Source organism: Nelusetta ayraudi, unplaced genomic scaffold (genome assembly GCF_046127955.1).
Source record: "Nelusetta ayraudi isolate G7.1 ecotype Tasmania unplaced genomic scaffold, CSIRO-AGI_Nayr_v1 ptg000048l, whole genome shotgun sequence".
NCBI lineage: Eukaryota > Metazoa > Chordata > Actinopteri > Tetraodontiformes > Monacanthidae > Nelusetta > Nelusetta ayraudi.
The window spans coordinates 11,393,238-11,419,433 of NW_027466098.1; the positions used below are offsets into that span (position 1 = coordinate 11,393,238).

The 26,196-nt window shown below is 44.4% G+C and overlaps 3 protein-coding genes across 3 annotated transcripts in view; 1 reads left to right on the forward strand and 2 right to left on the reverse strand.

Annotated features, from left to right (window-relative positions):
- The window catches only part of nxn (nucleoredoxin), a 55,179-nt gene extending 53,191 nt beyond the window's left edge, over nucleotides 1-1,988 (reverse strand). Inside the window, exon 1 of the mRNA XM_076036341.1 lies at nucleotides 1,350-1,988. Coding sequence (XP_075892456.1) covers nucleotides 1,350-1,661 — 312 coding nt within the window. The 5' untranslated portion in view covers nucleotides 1,662-1,988. The remainder of the gene's footprint in view (nucleotides 1-1,349) is intronic.
- Nucleotides 1,989-2,588: 600 nt separating this feature from the next.
- txndc17 (thioredoxin domain containing 17) lies at nucleotides 2,589-3,983 on the reverse strand. The gene is made up of 4 exons (XM_076035710.1): nucleotides 3,727-3,983; nucleotides 3,454-3,535; nucleotides 2,877-2,952; nucleotides 2,589-2,758 (listed from the first exon to the last, which is right to left on the reverse strand). The coding sequence occupies exons 1-4, from the start codon at nucleotides 3,869-3,871 to the stop codon at nucleotides 2,690-2,692; spliced, it is 372 nt and encodes a 123-aa protein (XP_075891825.1). The 5' UTR covers nucleotides 3,872-3,983; the 3' UTR covers nucleotides 2,589-2,689.
- A 290-nt stretch (nucleotides 3,984-4,273) lies between these two features.
- On the forward strand, nucleotides 4,274-26,196 carry kiaa0753 (KIAA0753 ortholog). The gene is made up of 18 exons (XM_076035766.1): nucleotides 4,274-4,664; nucleotides 5,139-5,447; nucleotides 5,547-5,799; nucleotides 5,905-6,017; nucleotides 6,136-6,198; nucleotides 6,462-6,683; nucleotides 7,328-7,505; nucleotides 8,527-8,672; nucleotides 8,975-9,096; nucleotides 9,720-9,875; nucleotides 10,398-10,487; nucleotides 12,524-12,704; nucleotides 13,664-13,735; nucleotides 13,854-14,057; nucleotides 14,297-14,378; nucleotides 15,386-15,506; nucleotides 21,441-21,695; nucleotides 24,915-26,196. Exons 1-18 carry the CDS (start codon nucleotides 4,650-4,652, stop codon nucleotides 25,066-25,068), a joined length of 2,736 nt encoding a protein of 911 aa, XP_075891881.1. The 5' UTR covers nucleotides 4,274-4,649; the 3' UTR covers nucleotides 25,069-26,196.

Here is a 26,196-nt window from a genome sequence, read left to right on the forward strand (position 1 = left end):
AGGAGGGGATGAACGAGCCAAAGGTGGAACAGATGCATCGTTTCAGACAAGATGCTTTCCCTCAAATGTTTCGAGGCACCATAAGAAAAAAAAAAAAAATGCAAGTATGGTCTCGCATATTTTTATTGATGCAGATTATATGTCTGCCTAAAAATCACACGTGAAGTAAATCATGTAAAGCAGTGAGTCAGAACCATCTTTAGGCGCCGTGTCAACCCATCAAAAATCCACAGACCTTTTAAACATGCAAACAAAATTAGCATTATCTTGCCATGCATGCATGCATTTTTAAAATAAAAACAGATAAGAAGAGAAACACACAGGCCTCTATACTCTCCTGCAGCAAACACAATGCAAGTAGAAAGCCTGCGTCTCACATGTGAGCATATACCATTGTGCTATGTGACAGGAACCTCTGCCCATCATTTTATTTTTGGATAATATAGGATGTTCTCTACAAAACATTTCATTGGATAAAATTGTAACACCAATTTTTAAATAACAAAAAAATAAACTATTTAATAACCAACTTCCTGTTTTTATTAATCGTTTTATTCTTTATGTACAATGAATTCTAGGGAATTAAATGAAGGCTGGCTTGTGATTTCATTTAGATTACCAGGGGGTGAAAACAAAAAGGAAGGTTATGATCTGGAAATCCTCCAGTGCTGCATTGTTGATAGAATCTGGCTGCTGGAGGTGAGGATTATAAAAAAGAGAAGGCCTTCAGTGTCCAGTCCAGCATAAAGCAATCAGGGTAACAGAAAAGACAGGTGTTACCGTGACAATAACCTTTTCCTCTCTCTTATTTAAATATGTGCAGCTAAACCACTTCATCCCAAGGAGTGTGTAGAAAAAAAGGTGCAATCAGTTTCCTCCCTGGTCAATTGGTTGCATGGCCTGCTACGTTTAGATTGCCCTGATAAAAATGTAGTTAAATCATAAATGGACTATCATCCCCGGCTCCAAGTGTTGGTGTCACTTTCACATCTGTTTAAGCTGGAAGACGGTGTTTGGTTTGCGATCCAACTATTATTATTTCCGATCGATAAACTTAAATCCTTGTTTGTTGTTTGTACACTTAACGTGCAGACAATGTAAAGCCGGCGGAAGTCGACTAAATGCGGTTTCAAGGGATCAAAGGGGGGGGGGGGCAATAATGAGAGGAAACAAAAATTCATGACCCAAATTAAACCATTTACACCTGTGCACTGCGAGGGGGGGCCCCACGAGAGGGTTCTCTCGATGCTTTCCAGACCACTGGCGATGAAAAAGAAAAGAAGAAGAAGAAGGAAAAAAAAAAAAGAAGCTCTTCGCGGATGAAACGGATAAGCTCTCCCACGTCTTACCTTTTTGTGTCTGTCTTTGAAAGGTAACGCGGGCCACGGCATCTCCTGCAAAAAGTCCTGCCAGTGTTTCTGGTCCTGGTCGGAGGAGATGAATACGATTTCCAGTTTGTCCTTATGCTCGGACGCCTTTTTGAACCTGCCGTAAAAGTCGCACAGGCTGCCATTGAACTGCTTGCACGGTGCGTTCAGGCTGCAGCCGAAGAAGAGGCCGACCAGCGAGAGCTTGGCGCCCAGCGACTGCACGTCCACCTCGGCTTTCTCGCCGTTGACGAGCCGCTCCCCGAGCAGGCTCACCAGGAACTCCCCCGACATCACGGCGGCAGCGCAGCGACGGTGCTCGAACACAACGTCAAAAAACAAAACAAAAAAAAAGAAATCCTCAGCTGAGACTCCCGTAATACATATAATCCGCCGCCGTCCGGCCCACACCCGGCACCTCCAATCTGAGGGTTTTTGCGTGAAGATCCGGTGCCCCTTCCCCTGCGCGAGGCGGTTGTTGCGTTGCGTTGCGGTGCGGTGCGGTGCGGCGCGTGCTTCACCGCGGCTCGTCCTCCGCTGTGAGCGCTGTGCAGGAATGCGCTCCGCTTAGAGCTCCTCGAACGCAACAGCGGTTTGCGCGCACCTCCACCCACCGACCGAGCAGCCAACCCCCTGCACAGGCTGCACTTTCATCATAACATCTGACAACCGAGGAGGGCCTAAATCACTGTAATCTGCGGCTTTCTAGTGTGTCACCGGGAGAAAACGCGGCTCAATTATATTTAATATGCGACTTACTTGATCCTCTTGTGTTTTTTTTCATTGTCTTTTCGTGTTGAGCAGGATCGAAGACTGGCATGTACATAAAAATATATATTTAAAAAAAAAATCAATGTACTTATTTAATTTTAAAATTACATTATCTGTTGGTGGTTCACGAGAGGGTTCACAAGACCACTCTAAATCAATAAAAAAGCAGCACGTTTCGGAACGTGAACCCAAGTTGCTGAAGTTGTGAATGTGCCGCCATCTAGTGCTTACAAGGGGAAATACTGCCTCTTTGTACTTAAGATTTATGGAAAAACGTTTTCCAAAAATCTTAATAGCAATTGATTTATCATTTCTAGCGTAACTTAAACAACGTTATAAAAAAAATAATAATTTAGAGTCATCCTGCAAACTCTGGACTCCAGGGACAAACATTAGAAATGTCTGAATCTAAATTATGTAGTAAAGCACACCTTGTGTAAGAATTGACAGTTATAAAACTGAACGGTGGTCACCTTTATTTTTATTTTTTATTTTTTACAAGTTTAGAACTCTCAAGGCTCACAGTGGTGCAAACAGTCTATAAAGGTCCATCAGTCCTCTGAGAACATCATCCTAACCAGATCTGCTTTGAAGCACTCCTCCTCCACCAACTTCTGAGGCTGAAACAGATTTACAAGGCCGACGTGTTAGTGAACATCATCATTACTTCACAGATCGCCGTAAATACAACACTATTTTAAAATCACTTATATACTTTGGTGAAGAAGGAACTCTTACTGTGCCGTATTTGAGCAAAGTAGGGACTCCAGTGAGCTTCAGTGTTTTTTTGAAGTCATTGTTTGGATCCTTCCAGCTAAAGCATGACAATAATTGACACAGATAAAGATTAGATTTCAGCACATTGGCAAAAAACAAAACAAAACAAAGACCTTTTTTTTTTTTTCTCAAGTAAAGTGTGTGAACAAGTGTATTGAGAAACAGATTATCAGATCATAACCACATCAAAAAATTAGACAAATCAAATGTTATTTGATATTTTCTCTAACCAATGTCACATATCGCTGAAATTATTTTTCGGAATTCTGCAAATATTTCCATATTTCCATAGTTGTAAAAATCTATTTGGAGGACAGATTGATCTGTATTTGTTTGTTTTTTGTAATCAAACTGGAGGTAAACATTGTTTAGCTATTCTTTAAATGCATCAAATTAGTAGCATTTCAACGATACAACACTGATTGTAAAACACATTCTCCCATAAGCACTGTTCTTAATAGTAAAATGTCCTCTCTGATTTTATGATGTGCATGTCCTTTAAGTGACTATTTTTTTTGTGGCTAAGTTAAATACCCACTAGGTCCTTTCTCCAACTTGACAGTAAATGAAGACAGAGCCTTCTGACAGATGACTCATCTCTCCTTTTACGACTGGCTCAGCTGAAAGAAAAGACGAACCGCTGTTTAAAAATCACTGCATGCAGTGCAGAAAGAAACAAAACAAAACAAAACAAATAATCTACACATGAAACCATTACAATAATTGTACAGACAAGAGTAATTTAATTTTGCTTCAGAAGCAAACACCTACAGCAAACGGCAAATTTCTACACTGAATCGCATTAAATTACCTTTTACACAATCAGGGCACCAACTTTGTCCCTGTGCGTCTTTATCGCCAGAGAAATATGCAAAAATATCCTTTCCGCTTCTTTGGGACACAGCCTGACAGAACTCTTCATAGCCACGGACTTTCACTTCTTCGTAACGGGCCATTGTACCGCAAGTAACAAAAACTGACTAACTTTGGTTTATGCCAACCAGGCGGGGAGAAAACGCTAGCAACAGCAGATCAACTTCACAGCTGCTCTGAGTCCGCTCTATGGTTATATATGCGTGGTAGAGATATTGCAAATTTGGCAGATTCACTTCCGGTTTGTATCAAAACTTCTTAAAGTGCCCGCGTACCCAATTGTATTAATAAGTGTAATTTTGAGTCAACATAATGAAAATAGTTGCTTTGTCAATAAAACAGTTTTTACTTTAATAATAATTCGATTAAATACTGTGTAATTACTTTGGGTATCATTTTACGAGGTATCTATCTAAACGCGGTTTTGTATTTTTTGACTGTTCTGACGATCCGTACTATAAGACTATTACCGCCCAGCAGTGACGTCTTATTGTTGTCATGGCGGCGTTTCAAACTGTGAAGTATCTAGAGCAGAAGTCCACTAGTTTTTATCACGCGTTATATTTTCATTAACATTTTGCCCGAGGAGCTGTGTTCATAGTTAAGTGATAATTTTGCCACATGTCGGAAAAAGGACCAGGAGAGCGTTAAAATATGTTGCTGGGATTAACTTGACGGAAAGTTGAGATTTAGTACTGCTAGCTTCCTTTAGCATGAATTGCTTGGTATCATGTTTGTATATGAAACTGAGCTTATTTGGAAAACGTTTGGTTAATATTTTGTACTAGAAAGTTTCACAGGTTAATTTACATGTTAACGTCTAACGTTAATAATAGTTAATGAACAAAACTGACCTCTGGGATGTTCCAAACAAAGGTAAACAACACAGGCTAATTCCTGAGACTCTGTCTCAGTCAGCCACTTATTTGTTAAAAATGTTTCGGCGGTGGTATGACGGCATATTAATAACTTGCAACCGTGTAGCTTCATTGTTGTATTATTAATCTATGTACCAAAACGTCACTTCCTTGGAATACTTTAACAACCACCAGTTTAAATAACTTGTCTGTGAGTTTCTACAAAAACAAACAAACATCAGATTCAGTGCATTGCATTTTCCCAACTTCAGTTAAGTTTAGGACCTTTTGTTAAGTTAAATTAAAGAAAGTTGAGGAAACATTTAAATATGTCGGTTAAGCCACAAATGATTCTCAGCGTTGTGCAAGTGCCCCCCCCCCCCCCCCCCCCCCCAGTTTAACTATAATTGATAGTGTTTTTACTGTTTTAGTATGTTGTTGATGATGATGATGATGATTTTTTTTTAATTATTATTATTATTATGCACCATAGCTATTGTTTAATGACGCCATCCCTGCAAGTGCCCGTAACCGAGCCAGCCATGTCCCCCTGCCGGCCCCCATCGTGATTGAGCGGCTGCGTCCACCGCCACCATCGGAGGATCGAGAGAATGTAAAAAGTCCTGGAAGCTCCATCAGCTTTACGGCTCTCTCTGAGGAGAGACTGCAGGTGGCGGTTAAGCTGGCCAAGAGGGACATGAGACATCGGCGCCTCAAATTACTCGCTAAATCCCCAGACAGAGCTCCTCAGGAGACCTCTGCTCTTGAGGCTAGTGCTGTAGAATTTCGGGTACCTGATGAGGTTAGTGAACGGAATTGTTTTAAAGTTAGCTCCTAACAATGCAATGATTACCGCTTTCTTTTGTCAATGACTGAAATAAATTGTTTCCTTTAACTACAGGGCCCTGCAACTTCTCCAGTTCAGACGCAATTAAAGACATCAGGTCTGAGAAGTAGACCGGGAACCAAACCATCTGCACTAACAACACGTAACAACCCAAAATTCCATTCTACGAAGCATCCGAATGGCCATTCACTTCCCACCAAAGACCTTGGCCCACGGCAGGGAAAGACTTCTTTAAGTTGGGAGCTCATCAAGCTGCAAAATGAGCTGAAAGTGTTTGTTCAGAAGGTGGAAGAGCTAGCCTGCAGAGGTAAGACACATAAAAATGGAAAAAATGACGCCGACTTTAATCAGCGCACATGATACGTGGTGTTATGTTGGAGGTGATTATTAAGGATAATAACTAATCAAACAGCAGGAGAGATAGTAGAGGAGCCATTGGAACCTGACGAGGAAAAGAAGTTGGAATTACGCAGAGAGAAGCAGGCAGCCCGCTCGTCTCGAATCATCTATGTTCTTCAGCAGCAGGTACAAAATCAAGTCATCTGCTATTGGCATGCTGTGTGTCAGCTTCAGTCACAGGTTATCATTCAAATTGACAAATTTCTGCTCTCACATTTCCCTATGTAAATATAAATCTGTATAGGTAAAAAAGATACAGGAAGATATGGAAATGTTCAGATACCAGAAAACATGGGACACTAAGAAGGTATGTTTTCTGTATCTCATGCGATATTTTTATTTTTTCACAGTAAAACAATCATAATTAATTTTTTTCAAATGTTGATATAGATAATGATAATGGTGAAATGTATTTACATTTTTTAGATTTAGCTGTTTTACCGCATTGTTAAGTCTCAAGGTAATTTCATTTTAGTTCAAATAAAATATCCTGATGCAGTAGTTTTCCAAGAGAAACCACTGTAATACTCCACTGTAAAGTCATCAACTATTTATCCCTATTTATTTCAGTCCATTGCAGTGAACAGACTTGCAGCCGCCCATCGTGGGACACTGAGAGCTTTACAGGTCGTCATCCACCAGCTTTCAGATATTTCTGGTGGCAAGTTGCCGCCATCCTACAAAGAGCTGGGCCAGCTGATTCGTCAGCTCTCTATATGCTCTGCGAAGGTGGAGGCTGAGAATGGGTCAGCGGTGCCTGACACAGTGCTCGGAATCCTGCAGAACCTGGAGGTAAGTTACAATTAATATGAAAAAGAAGCATTCTGGCATTGTTTTTTTTTTTTTTTAAATGTCAGATGATTCCCCCCCCCCCCCCTAATGTTTTTACATTTTTCTCCATAAACTGCTCCACTGCTGTAATTGTCATGGAATAAAATGCCTGAAAAGACCTAAAGATGAATATCTAACTTTATGTGGTATTTAATTTACTTTGAGAACAATAATATTTTTTAATTTCAGACAACAAAAATAATTTTTGATGATTAAGCAGTAATGTCAATTAATCTTGTCAGTCATGTTGCCTGGATGCCTTTAATGACCTAAATTCCCGCAATTTAATTTGTTTAATTAACAGTATTTCTTAATCATGAATACGTATATTATATTCATTAAACGCTGCTGGCCCTTCTTATGATGAGTCTTTAACTTGCAGCCATTTGTTTAATTGTATCTACAAAACTTCTGTGATCAGAGTTCATTGAATTATCATTCATTTGTACTTACGTGTGATAGAGCCACACAGTATCCTGTGAACATTAAAATGTTCTCTGCTTGTGTTATTTTGGATCACCTCGTGTTTGTGTTTTTGTTCTCAAATGCACTTTTTTTTGTGTGTAATCATTTGTTTTCATCTCCTTTGACTCTCCTGTTCCAAGACCTTGGACTCCGCCCACAGTAAACAGATTCTTGAAAAACAGCTGCAGGCCCGAGCATGTTCTCCACGGCCCAGGTCCTCTCAGCCCAGCTTGTCGCCAACGAGAGCACCCAAGGGTCCCAGCACGTCGTCCGGTCAGCCGCTTCAGAAACCCGCACAAGCAAAACGAGCTGTCCGCGGTGAGATGTGACGTGGTCTCAGTTTAAACACAACACGTGCACCCGCTGTCATTCCAACAAGTGAAGCAGTCACTGCTATATGCATAACGACTAGATTCTCTTTGCCCCCCTTTTTTTTCACGAAGACATTTGCTCTTTAATAAAGCTGGAAACCACCTCAGGGTTTTTTTGGCAGTGGTACTGAGGCTTCCTGCTGTGCTCAGATGGCACAACCAAGCTGATATGAAAGCCACGAGGGGCCGATGGGAAAACAGGAAGTGAAGTGCAGAGCCCTCTTCCTCAATCCCCTGCTGTTCGGTCTTGTGGACGGTTATCTCCTGTTATCTCCTGCTGGCTCCTGCTGCGCTAAGGGCCATCTTGTGGGAAAAAGACGACACAAACACCTACGGGGGAGCCGTCACCGCGTCTAAAGCTCCCTGGAAACAAACTTAAGCCTGCGTTCTGCTCGCCGAGCGGTCGGCAGAGACCCAGCTTTTTGGTTGAGAGCCGTTTCTATTTTTAACACTTCCGTCTGCCACCAATCAAGTCAGCACCTTTTAGGTTGATAACTGATAAATAACACGATGGTCTCCGGACTTTGTAAAACGAATTTGGTTGTAACTGATTCAGAGGCGGGTGTCTAATTCGTTTTGCTGTCAGTCTTTCGCTCTTGGGGCAGTGGCAGGATACATAGAAGAGATGCACCGCATGCGATAAAGCTGCAAGTGCCCTTTAATTGATCTTCATAACATTACGAATGAACAATGTGTTTGGCGTGTGGCTATAGTGAACCAAAGGAGGCAACAGTCAACCACGAGAAATCACAGACTTAATTACCAAAGTCAACATGAGATAAATGTCACTCTGTTTGGAACGTCGAAGCACACATGAGCTGATGCACAGTAGCTGTGTGCTAATCTTGTTGCTCAGTCGTAAGCTTCTTCTGTTGCGGAACCAAACAGTTATTTTAGTCTTCCACTCAGCAGTGTATCTATTGGTGGGGTTTTTTTTTCCAATATTTTTTGGGGATTTGTGTCCTCAGCAGAGAAGAGCAAGACCGCCAGGAAACAAAAGGTCGCTCTGCCGAGGTTTGCCCAACAGAGGGCGCTGCATCCTCAGCCTGTCGCCGCGCGCAGAAAAGGAGGGGCCTTTCGTTCCGTGGAGAGCAGAGCTGACGTTTCAATCAAGGTGCTCGTCTCTGACTTTGACTGTATTGATTAACGGACTGATTGTGCCTAATTGTGTTACTGTTTGATGTATTTGAAATAATCTCACGGGTTTTATTGCAGTTAATGCTTTTCCTTTGGTATTGAAAGCTGAGATCTCAGTAGGAACCTGGATTATCTAACACCTGCATTTGTTTTTTTTCATGTCACAATTTATCTTCCACATACCTGTGATTCTCTATCTTGCTGGATTCAACATTGTGTTTTAAGGAAAAAGCCTCTGAAAATGTTTTTAAAAATGTCTTTCTTTCTTTGTGCAATCAGAACCGAGATGCAGGTTTCCAGCAGCCCACTGTCTCTTCTCAGCTGAGAGTGAACCAAGTCCCACAAAAGGAGCACTGCGTCCCCTGGGTGCCTGCATCCCCTCTCGCCTCTCCACCGCGCAGGTGCGTCTTTCATGTCTTTGCACCCAACACCGGTTCAGTTAAAACCCGGTTTTAAAGTCTCAGTTCCTTCCAAGTGTTAATAAAAAAAAGCCATGCCATAAGGTTTGCATTGTTGAAGTGATTGACAGTGTAATTGTAAGTTAACACTAGATGTAGCTAAAACCTGCTCATTCAGAGAAGCTAGTATTCTCCAGGAAGTAAAACATTATCTGTTTTTGTATTGCAGAAACAATCTTTCTCAAAAAATTACTGTCTTACTAATGTCTTGTAACATTTAGAATAAAAGTTAAATTGAACATTTTCATTCACAACATTTTTTAGTCTTGGAGGTCATGTTTTTGCTCCTTGAATGTTGAAGGTTTTGTCAGCTTTTCACAAAAATAAACATTGAAAAAAAAAAGCAGAAAAACTAGCTAGCCATTATTTGTAATTATTATCAATTACTTTCAGCTACAGAATGTTACATATTGATGATATAATTTATAATTGCTTGCCAAGTCAACGGAGTAATGAGGAATTTAGCCTGAAACTAAACATCACAGATACGTTGCAGCAGTTAAACAGATGAATATTTATTAAAAAACGCAATGCTTTTGCAAGTTATTCTTGTATTCTGCCCACAGTTCGACCCAAAGGTGTCAAGCTGAGCCTCGCTGTCTCTTCTCCCCTGCCAAGTGCTCCACCAGCCCTCCCAAGCAGAAGGTGGCCCATGGCTCGGCAGAGGAGCCCGTGGCCTTGAGCTCAGAGTCCGAGAAAAAGGCTCAGAAAGAAGCATTAAGGTGGCGATTATCTTCTTCTTCTGTCTTCTACGCATGAGATACATTTAAGATTCCCTCTCCTGAGTATAGTTACACGATTATCACATTATCTCATTTTTTTCAGCCAAAAGACCAAAGTAAAACAGATGGATCTGAGGCAAAGTAATTGTGTTCAGGGAGTTGTTTCCAACCAGTGTGGTAGACCCCACTTGCAGAGAGCCACAGGCATTACTTTGATTGCAAGTCAATGTTAATTCCCCCTAATAAATTAATCTTGGTGCCCACTAGATTGAGGCCATTTTTTTCCCACCCCGTGAGAGATTAATTGCTCTCCTGTTTCCACTACTGTAAAACCACTTGTGAATTGAAGTGCTCTACATGTATGTTTCTCTTTAATCGAGTTTTAATTGCTACCATTGTGCCTCGCAATTACTGTGGGTCTAGCAGCCAGATTTGTACGGATAAGGATAAAAAGGAGCATGCGTGTGCCGAACGCTGAATCGATCTCTCTGCTTCTCTCCACGATAACAAACCACGCAACAGAAAAGCCTGGCTGGACAAGATGACGATGATGAGGCTGAAAGAGCTCAACCGGCTGACTAAAGAGGACACGGAACGCATTCAAACGTTGAGGTAATGCAAAACTATTGCATAGGGTGAAGAAAGTAGAGCCGCTCGCTACTTGTTAAGTCCCTCCAAAATGAATCATTAATACGTGGTATGTTTTATGCAGAGATTACAACCTTTTGCAGCAGCTGGTTGTGTTGAAAAATGAAAGTTAAAGATTACATGAATTCGTAGTTGGCTTGAAAGATAAACACCATGAGTTAAAAGTTAGAATTCCAACATCACTTGTGCAGCTGTTGAGAAAACACCCTCAGTGTATTTTGTCAAAGTCAATGCCATAATTTTGCTGGAACCTGGCTGATATCAGTATATATGCTGATATATTACATATTGGCTCCAATATTGTTTTTCTATCTTAGGTCTGTCTTTGATCTTGTTTTAGTCTCATTTTCCCATCGTGGCGTGGCGAATATTTAAGTTCCATATTTGACTTCTTTTGATCTATGTAGTTTTATGTATAATTAATCATGTGAGCATGTTCGGCTGGTTTAAAAATAAAGACCTTAGCTACACGCCACTGCCTGTGGTGGCTCGCTACAGGGTGGCGACATGCAGCTAATGGCACGCCTCGCGCAAATGGATGACCTAGATCTGGAGCTACCTCGTTGCATCGGCTTGAAAAAGCAGAAGAACCGTCCAGTTACTGTCCCAAGTTTCCTGCTTCAAGCTTCCTGCGGGCTCTTTAACCACATGGATACATGTAACAAATTCAGAGGATTTATGAACAGTTCCCTCTGCCGTGACATGTAGAGGAGGTCAGTAAGTCAGATCTCAAATTTGACTCAACAATTACATCGGCAGTCAAAACTTGATCTCGATTTGGTCAGAAGAACCTCACAAGGGGAACTCAAGACAACCGTAAGTAGCAGTTGTATTCAGGAGGAGCTGGAGATGCAGGAAGAGGTTCAGTTTAGTGGCTACAGCTGCCTCATTGTAAATAAGCAAGCTCCAGGTTCAGATATATTTACCCATGTATTTGCTGAGCTGAATGGTTTGCTTCTCAAGCAGGATATATTTTCATGTCTCTCACCACTGTACGGCTCCTGATTGCCCCCCCCCGCCCCCCCCCCACCCCCAAACACTCAGTCAAGGAGAATAGCAACTAAACTAACGTGAAATAAATGGACGGAGGCTCCCAGCCAGCGCATGCTGCTGCATTGTGGTGGTTCACATTTATTTCATGCAGCTCTAATTACATTCCACTGCGTTCAGTTTTTTTTTTTTTCTCCCTTCAGTTTTTCAGTTTTTCGCAAAGGTACAACCAGCTGCTTTGATAACAACGGTGGCAAATGGTTTTGTTGCGTGGCCAAACAGCAATTTTCTTTTTTATCTTCTATATGGGTCTATTGGAATTCTTGTACAAATTGTTTTTAATGTTATTCAGACAAACTTCACACTAACTTCACAGAAAAGCTTAATCAAAAATGTTTGGAAATTGTTATTATTTCAAAAGGTTTAATAATCATTTCCAGCAATGCAATTTGATACTTAAGTTGCTTTACTTATACATATAGGAACACAATAAAACTTTAATTTAATTGTCTAGAAATCCGCAGTATAACAATTGTGAAACATCACTAATCAATCCTGGAATGCTCCAATCTGAATAATTTTCAATCAGATTTAGTTTTAAGGAATCCCTCTAATCTTCTCTCCAGGTGGACGAGGCAAAACTTTTACTTTAAAAGACTCTGCATAGAGTGACGGCAGGCTTGCGCCAACAGGAAGCATTGACCTGTTACCCACACGCTCAGCTGGCAGTACAAAATCTGATTCTCCCACTTTAAATGTCTAGGGTTTGTTCACTCAGCTCCCACATCTTGCCTCCTCTCCAATATTTGTTTTATCATCTCCTCCAGTATATGGATGCATCAAAAACCCAACACATTTTTGGAAACATTCCACCTGGCTTGTCAGCCTCGGTGTGTCCGGGCTGTTTTTCTCCAACTCATCATTCTTTCGCCTCCCGTCACCGCTTGGCGCTCAGCGCTCTGTACCCTGAGTAGCTTCCAGGTTTTGGCAGACTTGCTCCTCCCTGGTTAATGGCTGCTTGGACACGCCAGTCGCCTTCTCTGTTCCGCCTGCTCAGACAAGAGAAACTCCCCTCTGACAGCTCTGCTCGTGTGGGTGTGTTTCTCCACTCGCAGGTCTCAAACGCGGTGGGCTGAGAGGGCCGAGTGGCAGGCCGGAGAGAGGACACCGCCTCACGTGGGCGAGCCGCAGGTATGAGGTTCACGGCCAGCGCTGCGCAACTCATCTCTCGTTGAAATACGGTGTCTGGTTTGAATTGATTTAGTAGATAGCAGTGCTGGGGAGTAACAGGTCACATATAACCTTGTTATGTAATTTGATTACAAAATAAAGATAACTGTAATCAGTTACATCACTGGGAAAAATATGTAATTACATTACAGTTACTCATGGAAATATTCATGATTACAATTTGAATTACATCTGGCCAATTTCTGCAAAAAAGGCTTTTTAATAATTTTTATTTTTATTTTTTATTTTTTATTTTTTATTTATTTTTTATTTTTTGCTTTGCATGGTTTTCTCGTGCACTGGCTTTGCACGAGCACTGTCCTTTTCTGTTCCCCTCCACGGATGAAAATTTGACACTATACCGATGCATTTGATTGGTTCTCCTGTCAAGATCGAAATTGCAGCGCCCCCTACCAACTCGCCCGCCTGTTGAATTCTCTCCCTCTCTCTGAAGCGTCGTCTGAGCGATTGATTTTCAACAATGTCGATTTGAAAACACGTCACAGTGCTGAAAGTACAAAAGAAAAATTGCACCGATCAGGTTTGCCTGCCGCAAAGATGTTGTCAACCTCCAAAATGTCCGTGTCGAACCTCAAGACGCGTCTGACGTCTCACATCTGTTTAGAGTGCAGCTGGAGGCTCAACACCGTCAGGTGTAAACAGCTGAGAACCTTTCTTCAAAGTTTAGAGAAGTAATCAAAATGTAATCAAGTGTAATTAATTACGTTACTTTGTATGATATTGAAATTGTTTTACTACTATTACATGTTTGAGGGGGTCACTTGTAATTGTAAGCAGTTACATAAGAAAGTAAGTAAGAGTTTATTTATATACTGTAGCACCGCTCACAGCACGTAATGATAACAGTAATCTTCCCAACACTGGTAGATGCTCACTCTGCTTTCCTCTCCCTGACGCAGCTGATCGGCGAATCACAGAACAGGTTCTTCTCTCCACCGAGGGATCGGCTTCAGCTGGGACCTGCCGAGAGGGTAGACGGCAGTAGAATTTATTCATGTCGGATAAACAACTCAAATTAACAGCTGCATGATCATCTTCCAGTGCCCTGATACCTCTCCTATGTCTGACGGGTGATGTTGTCTCCTCAAGGCTGTGGGCGGTGTCGCGCGGCTGAACGAGGCCCAGCTGGAAAATTTACTGGAGGACGCTGCTGCAGCAGCAGCAGCAGCAGCGGCGGCGGCAGCGCAAGTTCCAGACTCACCCTCCAACTTTAAATTAGAGGACGGGTCTGATCACAGCTTGTTGCAGACCCTGACCCTGCAAAGCATGCTGCGCCACATGGAGGAGATACAGGTGAGCGCCTCGCCCCCGAGAAGGTCGGCGCCAAATCGAAAAGGGCACCATGGATCGGTTGTTATTTTCAGTCGGCCGCGGTCCAGCTGTGTTTACCGATTCGGTGTCCGTTTTTTTTTTTTTTCTTTGTCTGTTTTTTTGACCTTTAAGCTCTTTTTCTGATGTGCTTCGCTCCGGGCTGGTTGTCAATAGCGGACTGAGACGTGTGTGTCTCTTTTTTTTTTTTTTTGTCTGTGCAGAGGGATCAGGAGGAAGTGAGGAAAAGGAACGCTTCCATATGCTACTCAGACCCTCTGTACTGGGAGCGAGCAGGAGCAGCAGGTAAAACAACCGCTGGGGTAAACATCCTCCGAGTGCGTGTTGGGATAAATGGCTGCCACCTCCGTTACACATTCACCCTAAAGCAAATATTTTCTAAATGTTGATGCAAAGAAATAAATCAAAATGACTGTGTTTGCACTGAGCGGCGTTGTGCAACAAAAAACAAAACTGTTTACTCCTCTTGCAGTCACTCATCCAAAGGAACATCGTCATTGCTGTTCTGAATGTGGTCGAGTTTGTCATCCGTGAAGTCAAAGTCCTTAAATTCTATTTCACTTCTCCCCCCCTCCCTCCGCTACTTTTGCAGGGTTTTTTTTCCTGATAGATACCCGTGTCGGAGAGACTTTTATTTTAAGTGTGATATTTGCCAGGCCCTCATTTTTCCTTCGAGGTCTTGATACACAGCTGTATTTCTCAACTCCTTCCTAAGAAATAGAAGAATTACATACAACATATATATATACAATACCCAGAAATACAGTGGTGGGGAAAAATGGGTGATATTTTCTGTTAAGAAGCCTTGACCTCACCTTCAGGGCAAGTTCAAGAATTTAGTTTTGGCATTTTTTTTGTTGTTTGTCTGGCGCAGCCATACTTTTTGTTCACAATAATACTTAAGATTGTCAAATTGAAAGCATCAAACACACTGCCCACTGTGTTCTCTTGAAGTTTTAAGAATATAATTTGAGTCGTCACTGTATGTCACGTGACCTTTAGAAGTGGGAAAAGTATTTGCATTTTTTTTGTGTGTGTTTTGTTTTTTAAGCTCCTCCCACAAATGAAGCTGCATCTACAATTCAGACCGTCTGCGTCAGGTTTATGATGGAGACGCACCTAATGATCCCGCCGCCGTCTCCTCCAGATGCACACTTGTCATTCTGACGGCGCTCCTATTCTTCCCTCTGTCTATTTATCTGTCAGCCCCTGCGCTCCGCCCCGTCACTCCTGACGCACACTAACCTTCCCTCCTCCCTCCTCTCCCCCTCCCTCCTGTCTGCTCTTCCCAGGACCCTGGGGCCGCGATCTGGGCTCCGGGCCAGCTTCTCCTCAGCCAATTAGGCTCACAAGGCCGGTGCTGAAGCAGACCTCTGCAGCCGACATTGTCCTTGAGAACCCCGTAGAGACAGGGTGAGCTCCTCTTCTCCTCCTCTGCTCTCGTTTCCCGCTCGGATCCTCCGCGCACTCTCTTCCTCCTGCGCATTTCACGGTGCGTTGTATTTCCTTCCGCGAGCGCGGAGATCTGGCGACGTGAAACGTGGCGGTATGGAACGATAGATAATTTGCCGTCGTCATGAGAAATGTAGGAAGCAGTTTAGCAGAACACTGTTCACACTCATGCGACGCTACAACGCCCTCCCCAACAACTTAATGCGTCACTGCCTTATAATCACTCTCCCACCGGGGAGACCTTAATCATCCCACAAAGCTCGCTTGGTGGCTGTGGAACCCAGGGCACCGGCTATCTATTTTTGTCTCCGGCAGCAGACTCCTCAGAGACCCTCCGCTGCCCCTGGGCTCTGGCTGCACCATTTCTGATCGATGGGGGAGGAAGGGAAGAGAGCGGAAGGGCCACAAGTTGCAGACAAGACAGGGCAGCAGGAAGCCTCTTCTACCAAAGGCGCCACAGGCTCCCTCAGTTGAAACGTCGCCCCGCGTCGCTCTGCGGCTCGTCCGATCTCCTTCCGAATGCGTCCGTCTAGCACAGGGGTGGGCAAACCTTTTGACCGGTGGCTCATAATGGGTTCTGAAATTTGACAGAGGGCCCGGTTTCTCATAGGAGAAAAAAAATACAGCGTTGGATATGTAGAAAACATGTTGCCTTAATGCCTTTATTGAAATGACTGTTAAACCACTGAAAAAAATTGAGGAAATGCAGCTATTTCATTACATACTGACTATTGATAATTCCTACAAGTTTGGCGGGCCGGATTGGAAAGTCTAGCGGGCTGCATATGGCCCCTGGACCGTAGTTTGCCCACCCCTGGTCTAGCATAAAGCTCTGTCCAAGCACTTTATTGCATTGGGTGCTTGGCCTTTTTTTTTTTTTTTTTTTTATTTCCAACCTTCCCGCTTCTTAATAAGGGAATAAGTCATTTGCGGGCTGCCAGCTCATTCGCTCAGAAACTCCATGTATCCCTCTGGCTTGAAAGTGAGACAGACGCGCCAACTCTGCTTTTATCATCAGTCAGTCACTGCGCGGTTGGCATCCCGCTTGAGCTACGTCAACGTTTTTTTTTCCTTTGTCACGACTCGGTCAGGAGATTTTTTTTTTCTAGACAATTTGGTGAAGAAAGTGTAAATGTGCAAACTGATGAAACAATTCTCATAAATGAATGCATTTAATAAAAAAAAAAACAAACAAAAAAAACAGGCTTCGTCCTGTAACAAAGCCCTAAATATTGCAAATAATGACGGTCTGCCTATGAGCAAAGTACAACATGCTTTAAACTCATAAAAAGGAAAATATGTGGAGTTGATGCTCTTGCATGACATTATCACATCAGGTTTTCTGCAGAACTCCTGAGCAGGGCTGCGACTGCAGGCTTCCTCCAGTGCGCCGACCGTGGCGGCCTCTCACAGATCACTGCCAGTGACAGACAGACGGACGGACGGACGGATGGACGAGTGCAGCGCCGCTGTCTGCTGACTCACGCGTCATTGCGGCACGGAATCTCTTTTCAATTAAATGCTCCTGCAGATTTTCCCGGGCTAATAATGAAGCCGCTCGATGTGGGAAGATTTCTAATAATGGAACACTCTGCGGGACAGATTAGGTTTGTAATGACGGCCGCTCTGTTTATGAAGGGCAGCTGTGTTTGTTATTGGAAAAACAATAAGCAGGGACTGTCAATACATCAGCCTCCTCCTCAGAGCTGTGGGTGTATATATTTTCTTTTAGCATTCAGTTTTGAGGACATTGTTCAATGATTTCATCATATTGAATTTATCAGCTAGTGGCTGTAAAAGCGTTGATCCTCCCCTATCGTAAATTTCCCTTTTTGGTATTCAAAGGACTCACTTAAAAAAAACTTTATTGATTCATTTAGCTCGTAAATTAGTTCTCCAATGGATCTTTCTGGAGCCAAGTTAAAAGTTAGCGCACTCACTCAACAGCCCACCTACCTCGGTGCTTCGCCTGGCCCAGCTTAATTAAGTCGGGCCGCGGGAGTCATTGGACGCAACAGTGAAGAGAAACTTTGCTTATTAGACACCTTTTTGAAGGAGGCGGCCCGCGGGGGGGGGGGGGCGCAAACTGCGCGCATAATCGGACGAGCTGCTGTCAGCCACCGTTGTGCTAACTGTGCCGCCGCGCTGTGGAAAGAATGGGCCATTTTAACAGAGAGGCGTCAAGTACGAGTTCCTGCTTCCTCTTCCAAGAGTAAAAACAAAACATCTCGAGCGATTTCACTCTTAAAACTAGCGGCACAAAACTCGCGGTTTTGGCACTTGAACTCGCCAAAACCGCTGACACCAGCCGTTTGCTTCCTGCGTGCGTCTGTCACAATGCGTTGTTCCTCCACGGGATTCAATAGGATCTGAATGTCACGCCTCAGATAACTCATGTAATTGAGAAATGACACTTGACAGTTATTCTTCCACGTGCAGCCCCGAGGACACGAGTGGCATTAGCGACCGCGAAGAGCAGCCCGCGTTTTAATGATGGTGCCTTTTGCGTCGGTGCCGAACAATCTCAGGTTTTTGTCCCCGTTCGGGCTGCAGCCGCAGTCGCAGATGATGAATAGTTTTTGCAGCAATTAGCACAGGGTAAGTGCCGGCCCCTGGGAGAAAGGGAAAACGTTGTTGAGGCTTAAAGCGGCTGTCTTGATTTGTGGATTAGCCAATTGAGTGAAATGTACTTGCCAAACGTATTTCACAAACGTCAAATTGTTTTTCTTCAGTGGCAAACGAGTGCGACCTTCATCTCCCTCCCCAAATGTTAAGGATCTGCCACTCCGAGCAGGTCCCCAGACGTGGTGACGTCACGCTGGCTATAAAGTTTTCTGGTGATTTTCTAGCCTTTATCATTTTTTTAAATGACTAAAAGACCGTAACTGAAAAATCTACAATTCAAAGATTCGCTATGGATCGCCTTTCAGGTCACAGTCGTCCTGTCAGCTGTTTTAAATGCGTTTATTTTTGTATCGAGGTCTATGGGAAAAATGCTGTTTGGGCCCATGGGATTTCTTTTTTGGCTGCATTACCTCGAGTGGCCACTGGAAAAAAATCGGCACCCCGCCATATTGCCAGTCCGGTATCCAGTTCTTATAATACATCCGTGCTCTGGAGTCGTCGTGCATGGCTGTGGTGGGAATTCACTCCCTAATATATCTCTCCGGCCGCTGTGAACTGTGATCTTGTATTTTAGTTTCATAACATTAAAAAAAAAAAAGAAAGAAAGAAAATAACTGCAAACGGTAGCCAAAAATAAGCACAGAGGCAACCTACGCAAGGCACAGACTCTGAGACGTTTGTTTTCATCGTTTTTGTTTTTTTCTCTCTGCATGGATGCAGGGAGGAGGCGTTTAATAGCGGGGCTGTGGAAGAGTGAAATGTGGAAAGACATCGTTGTGTGCGCCGGCTCAGCCCTGATTAGTTGTTTACAGCCCACATCTCCGAGGCCCCGGAGAGACACGCCGGTCGCTGCCCTCGGCAGGAGCACAGTCATGCATGCAATCATGTGCCACACACACACACACACACACACACACACACACACACACACACACACACACACACACACACACACACACACACACACATCAATACAAACACGACTAAGAGGCCCCTCTGATTTTTTTCTTATGACTAATAGGAACACTGCTTGGCTTTTATTGATTATGTCTTTTCACCGCCCTGCTTAATTAAGGTGCTGATCGTCGAGGCTCTCAGCGGAGGACTCGAGCGGTGGCGCCGATGGGGGTGGGATTTTTTTGAAAGATAGGAAAGAACTCTCTCGTTTTATTGTTTACAGGTGCACAGGCTGTTCTTTGCGGCTCCGTCGGGACTCATTAGGCTTCCTGTTGACTCGTAGCCTAACAACCAGGCAGGGGAGGGGAGGGGCTTTGGATTCTTGTTTGTGGGAATTATTATTATTTTTTATTTTTTTGTTAATGTTGCGCCGGTATTTTAACACGGGGGAAAAAATACATTCATAATTTATTATTTTAGCTGCCTTTATTCTTCATTTGAGCAATAACAAGATTTTATTTTAGCAAACAGCTGTTTGGCAGCAGATAAGACTCATATATCCATGGTGCGGAGCCCCACTCTGAAATATTGTACATCTTTTGTGTGTGTGCGTGCACGTACGTGTGTGTGTGTGTGCGTGCGTGCGTATGTTTGTGTTTTTAATTTAATCAAGCTGGTCTACATGCTCTCCTGCCTCAATGTATAAAGCTTAACTGTCCTCTCAGGTATGAAGGACAAAAACAAGCATGAGTGGATGGATGGATGGATGGATGGATGGATAGATGGATGGATAGATAGATAGATACCACCTGCAATAACTTTTGTGTTACTTTTTGTCTATTATTGTTCTAACAGACAAATGAAAATGAAGCTCCTCCATCTGCCAAAGTTTGTCATTCAACAGAAAAGGGAGAACTGGGGTCTTTATATGGCAACTGATGCACACACTTTTGACAAGACAAAAGAACCCCCCCCCCCCCCCCCCGTCTCCCCCCAGGCTGAGCCCACACTCATTACACACTCTGCACCGAGCCGCCACGCCACAGAACCCGGCCAGGAGCAGCACCAGACACACGACACAAAGAGCCACCTGTCCTCAAAATATACCAGCTCCAAATCATGTTGAGCAACTTGGGAAGCGCCAAGAAATCGTAGCCGTTGGGAAGCACTGTGTTTGTGTGGGTTTCATGGGAAAAAAGGGCGTCCACGTGATTCCCAGCCAGCGCCCCGGGGTTTTGGCGCGAGCACTTTGTTCCCGCCATGAGGACGTCGAGCTCTTCGTCCGTCTGAGGTTTCTTTTTTTTTTAGTGTTGTGGCTGACTGATGCACGGCATTAGTCTTAGAAAGTCACTCACCCCAAGACTGAAAGGCGTCCTGGGGCAAGTGAGATTTAAAGTGGAACCTTCACTTTTGGCAACTGTGATGCTTATAAGATTGCACTTTCTCAATGGAGGCCAACTTCAAGGTCCCAGACAAACGTGACGGTTGCCAATGTGTTCTGACGTTGAGAAAACTCTCATCTTTTACTCCTTTTGCTTGCACCAATTTTCAGAAAGGGTGCGTAAAGGCACATTGCGGTCAAAGTTGGCCCTTTGTGACGTCACAAAGGGCTCCGGTACATGCCCGCTGCTTCCAGGTGCCTGTTCCGCCCTCTAAGACCACATTTTCCCCGCCCCTCTCCACATCAATCTTGCTTAAAGGCCGCATACAGAGCGCCAGATATCCTGTTTTCTGGAGATCTATAAAGTTGTTTTTTTTCGGGGAGGGTGGAAATTTATCACCGCGCCGTGGTGCCGCCTTGGTGTTTACGGCCACCTTATGGTTTCGTCGCCCCTCACAGCCATAACAGACCAAGTTCAGCTGAGGCTGGGGAGCACAATAGAAAGGCACTTTGCTCCAGGAGCGCGCGCGTGCACGCACACACGCACACACACACACACACACACACACACACACACACACACACACACACACATACACACACACACACACACTAAATATAGCGCAGCGGCGGCCCGGCCGTGGCAGGAGCCCGGCTGATTTGTCAGAAAGGAGAGGATTATACAGCCGCAGTGTGGCAGTGCCCAGCTGAGCCCCCCTTCTCACTGGCGGTGCAGGGGGTGCGGGGGGGGGCGGCAGAGAGCTCTCTTGTATACTGATCCGAAAATTTATCGTCCCGCTGTTCATATCGGGGCGCAGTAAGTGAATCCGGTCGATGGCGGACTGCACTCCGCCGCGGCCTCCTCGCCAATAAACAACAGTCCACTTCACAGCTTTCACGGGCAGTTCATACGACACTCGGGGGGGGAGAGGCAGAAAAAAAAAGGAAGCTGACCCCCTCTCGACATCCTCTTCTGTTTCCTTCACGCACAGTTTGGCCTCTGACAGCAGCCTGGCGGCAGAGGAGGAGGAGGAGGAGAAGGAGGAGGTGGCGGTGGTATCCCAGGATGCACGGCAGCCCAGGCCCACCTTCCCGGGTCCGGCCGAGCCGAGCAGGGGAGCGGCTATCTCGGTGGCCAGCGGCACGCTGGGAAGCATTCGGCGGTACAGGGCAGCGTACGACGCCTACCTGCGAGACGTGTCGCACGAGGCGGTGGGCAGCTTCGATCCCTGGGCCGTGGCCGACAGGTAACGTAGTGAAATAGAATATAGCACAATAAGAAATAGCACCCAGGTAGCTTATTTCTTCCCTCTGGATGACAAGACGGTGCCATCAAACATCGCTAAATTAGCTCCCGGTCATATTACCGCAGAAAAATCTCTTTCATATCAGCAGCAGCATCACACTCACGGCTTGTTTTTGTTGTTGTTGTTGCTGCTTTTTAGTAACCGCAGCTGCATAAAAGCCAGCTTTGTTGTTCGAGGTCTCGCTCCACGTCTCCAGCTGTGTTTGACAGACTTCGCTCTGAAGTGCTCGTCACGCAGAGGGTTCGCGCAGAGGTCGCTCTTCACTGCGTGTCTCCGGCCCCCCCCCCCGACCCACCCACTCGCACATTAGCATGTTTAACAGAATTTCTAAGTCGCTGTGCGGAAGGCTCCCTCGGCCGCTCGGTCCACACGTTCAACTGCTTTTCCCAGGTCTGTGTGTTTCATTTGCAGAAGCGCTATTTCCTTCTTGCTTGAATTCAGTGTGTAAAACTGTTCCCTAAACTCTGCGGCTTATGCCGCGTCTCCCCCTTGTTTGACGTCGGAGTAAAATAAGGACACAGCGCAGAGAAAATCTCTCCCAATTATCTCGGCGGCCCGAGCGGGAACACGTCCGCGGAGGCAACACACCAGTCTACCACGGAGAATAAACCTGCCTGTGTGATGACATGGTAATGAGCGGCCTACGTTGTTACGAGGCAAAGCCCCCCAGCCCCCCTCGAAGCTCTGCCTGTCTTTCGACTAACAGATTGATTGCAAAGTGGTGAGAATTTAGTAACAAAACACGCGTTGTTCAATCCCTCATCTATTTATGCCGTGTCTGAAATTCATCATACGAAAGGGCATTGTTGCAATACTCGCAAGAAAGGGCTCAGTGTCACAAAATAACACAAAACTGTCTTACACTGTATTTACATGAAATTATCATTTTACTTTGTGATAACGAAGTTTTACATTTATACTGGATCATTTTCATGTTATTTCATGATAACGAAACAAAACTCAATGAAACAAGGCAACAAACAGCACTGTACCAGACCCAGACTCGTCTTTATGTGTCTCCAACTGGACTGGCGTGTGTCCCATTGAGCTCCTGCTACTTTGCCGTGGCTCAAAATGTGGATTTGCCACAGTCAAGATTCATTCCTCCTACAAATGGCGCAACACCATGCATTTCAAAATCCTCTTCAGAGTGCGCATACGAATATTAGTCTCATCGACGCTGCTCAATAAGTTCAGGATGTCACCATGAGTCAAAACAAACTTAAAAGTGCAGTTTAATCAAATTGTGCAAAAGAGCCATCGTGCCTTGCAGATGCATCGTTTAGGTTAGCTATGATCCGGCATCGTGAAATAAGAAGAATATTATAACGCAAAAATGTGAAAATGATCACGGAAGGATGTGAAACTTTTCTGAAATAATGTCATAGTTTCATGTAGAAATGTGAAAATGATCTCGTTAAAAACGAGAAACCTAGTTGAAAATATGTGATACACAGCCCCCCCCCCGCCTCTTTTTTATTTTTATTTTAGTATGGCAGCAGATCGCTTCCATACTATCATACCCACTTTCAAGTCTATATTTTCTTTTCCTAAGACTCCAGAATCCTGCATCCTGATACTGAGGCTGGGCCAGATAAAAGGTTTCCTCAATCCCTTGGATTTATCTCGCATATCCATCGAATGAAGAGCCCACGGAAGGCATTTAGAGAGGGAGGGCAAAAGCTTGGAGGGCGGCCGGTTGCATCTTCGCTGTGCAACATCAGCTGCACGTCGCTGCCTCGTTGGCTAGCTAGCCCCAACGCATGCACCACGCTGCTTAACTAAACACCACGGGAGCAAAGTGAGACAATGTCGCCCGCAGAGCATATTGTATGTTCTTTTAATGTGACTTTCAATGAAAGTGCCACCGTGGTCTGCATCCTCGCTGCAGTAATCCCTCGAGTAGCGCTTATTGCTAACATCTTGTCTTAGCTTTTTCTTCTGCCTGGCCTTTTTTGTCATTTGTTTTTCTTCTCAGCCCGTTTATCTGAACTCGATCTCTGAGCTGCAATGTGAGCAAACCGGCTGCGATGCCGGTTTTTGTAAAGTGGAGCAGCAAAGGTGCCTTTGGACCTAACATGAAACCATTAACGGCGTTTCCGCGTGTCTTTTCCTTCGGCCCACAACGATGGATCAGTGGCTGTCTTTGACACCATTTCGACGTGCTAAGCGCAAAGTGCTCTTGCATCGATTCTTGATAGGTGCAGGTAGTCTCGCCGCAGCTTGTTGCACCACCAACTCCAAAGATTTTCTGTTTCTCTGGGCCCAGTTGTGGAAAGAAAGTATGCCACCTTTAGTTATCCCGTGCTTGTGTGTGTGTGCTGACCCAGATATTGATCAAAACAGCCAAATTTATCTCGCTGCTGCACCCGCCACAGCATACATGTGCGCTGTTTTTCTTCATTTCGTTTCTTTTTAAGGCCCCAAATGTGAAGATCTGTTGAAACAGTGGCGAGGAGAAGGTGCTGCGATCACAGCGGACGAGTGTTTGGCCCAAAGCTGAAGAGTTGTGTTGACTCATAGTGTCTCTCCACTGATCTTTCTACGTATGGTTTGAAATGGGATGCAGGCAACTAGGCAACTAGTTGGCTAAATAGTTAAACACCCGCTCCTTAATTCATGTTATGCACTGTTGTTCACCATCACACAGACCTTATTCTTGGGCTTATTTTTAATTTAGCGCGTCGGAAAGACGCGGAAAGAGTCTATTATTTAGTGAGGGATGTCATTTGTGTTTTATTTTAATCGTCTGTACTTTCACTCTAATGGTGTAATATTAAAATGAAAGTAATCCACATTTATTTCATTGCCATTTATTTGGTTTGGTAAGAGGCCATGGTGTCAAACTCAAATACACTGGGGGCCAAGACTGACCAAAATACCTGCAGAGCATTCTGGGATTTGTAGTATTAGGAGTTAAATGTGGTGCATAATAGCGGCAACCAGCTCTAGTAGCGGATTTATATTGCCTCGCGGGCCAAATATAATTACACTGCGGGCCATATTTGGCCCGCTGGCCAGAGTTTGACACCTATATGCACTAGACCAACCGTTAAGCTAAATGTTTTGCTGAGCCACCTCACCCTTAGCTACTTCTTTTCCAATTATATGTTGTTGTTTTTTTTTACACGTTTACATTTCAAGCTTTTCTCTCCGCAGCCTTGCAGACGAGCTGCTGTCAGACGCTGTGGCTGAAGTGGCAGCAGAGTTTCAGGACGTGGTGGAGGAATACGCCGAGGCCGTCTTCACCTCCGAGTTTCTGCAGCCGATCCAGTCGCCGCCTGCTTTGGCTGCAGCTTTGGCCAGCCAATAGGATTCTACGCCAAAGTCAACACATGGCTCTCCTCCGAAGGACTTGTGTAAATTATGCACTGCGACAATTTCCACTTTTTCGGAGTTTCATAAATGTGCATTTTTTTTTTTTTACCTCCTTTTTTTTATAAGAAAACTGTTATTTAAATGTGACTGTTAATATTATTCTTTCAAGGAGCACCAGCAGATGAGATTGTTCCGCAGCACAGACATCATTAGCCAGGTTCCCCTTTGTGCTTCGCTCTTCCTATCTGCGATTGAATTGAATTCCACAGGGAAAGTTAGTTTAGTTTAGATAAGCGCGAGAGGGACCATTACGACATTACAGAGGATTATGAGATTACCTCGCACTTGGGTTAAAACCCACCCCCCTGAGGATTACTCACACGCTTCTGATGCTGGAGTATGGAAATAAATTAGTCGCCATCAAAAGGATGCAGGAAGCTAAGGGCACCATGTGTTATTCTATTAGAACATGATTTCCTCCTTAATGCTAAGTAAATGGTCCGGAGGCAGTGTAGCGCGACATCTCCCTGAGCTAGTTAATGTGCCAACCCAGGAAATTGTGATAACTGTGAGGCAATATCAATGAAAGTATCATCCATCCATCCATTTTCAATACCGCCTTCTTCCTGAGCTCAGGGTCACGGGGGTCTGTTGGAGCCTCTCCCAGCTGTCATAGGGCGAAGGCAGGGTGACACCCTGGACAAGTCGCCAGTTCACCACAGGCCGACATAGAGGCAAACAAAGACAAACCACCATTCGCGCTCACATAGACATAATTTAGAGTTTCCACACATTGACCTCACATGCATGTTTTTGGAGTGTGGGAGGAAGCCGGAGAACCCGGAGAGAATCCACGCAGACACAGGGAGAACATGCAAACTCCACACAGAAAGATCCCAGGCCCGGAATCAAACCCATGACCTTCTTGCTGTGAGCACAAACCTCTGCGCCACTGTGTGTTTTAATATGTTTTAAAAACAACTTTTTAATGCTTTTATTTTGATATTTATTCCCTCGATTTGCCTCCCGGTAACTGTTGCCTTTGATCAAGTCACTCCTGTGGAACAATGGCGGAATTTGCAGTTCAAAATAAAAAAAAAAAGATGGGAGTGGACGACGGAGA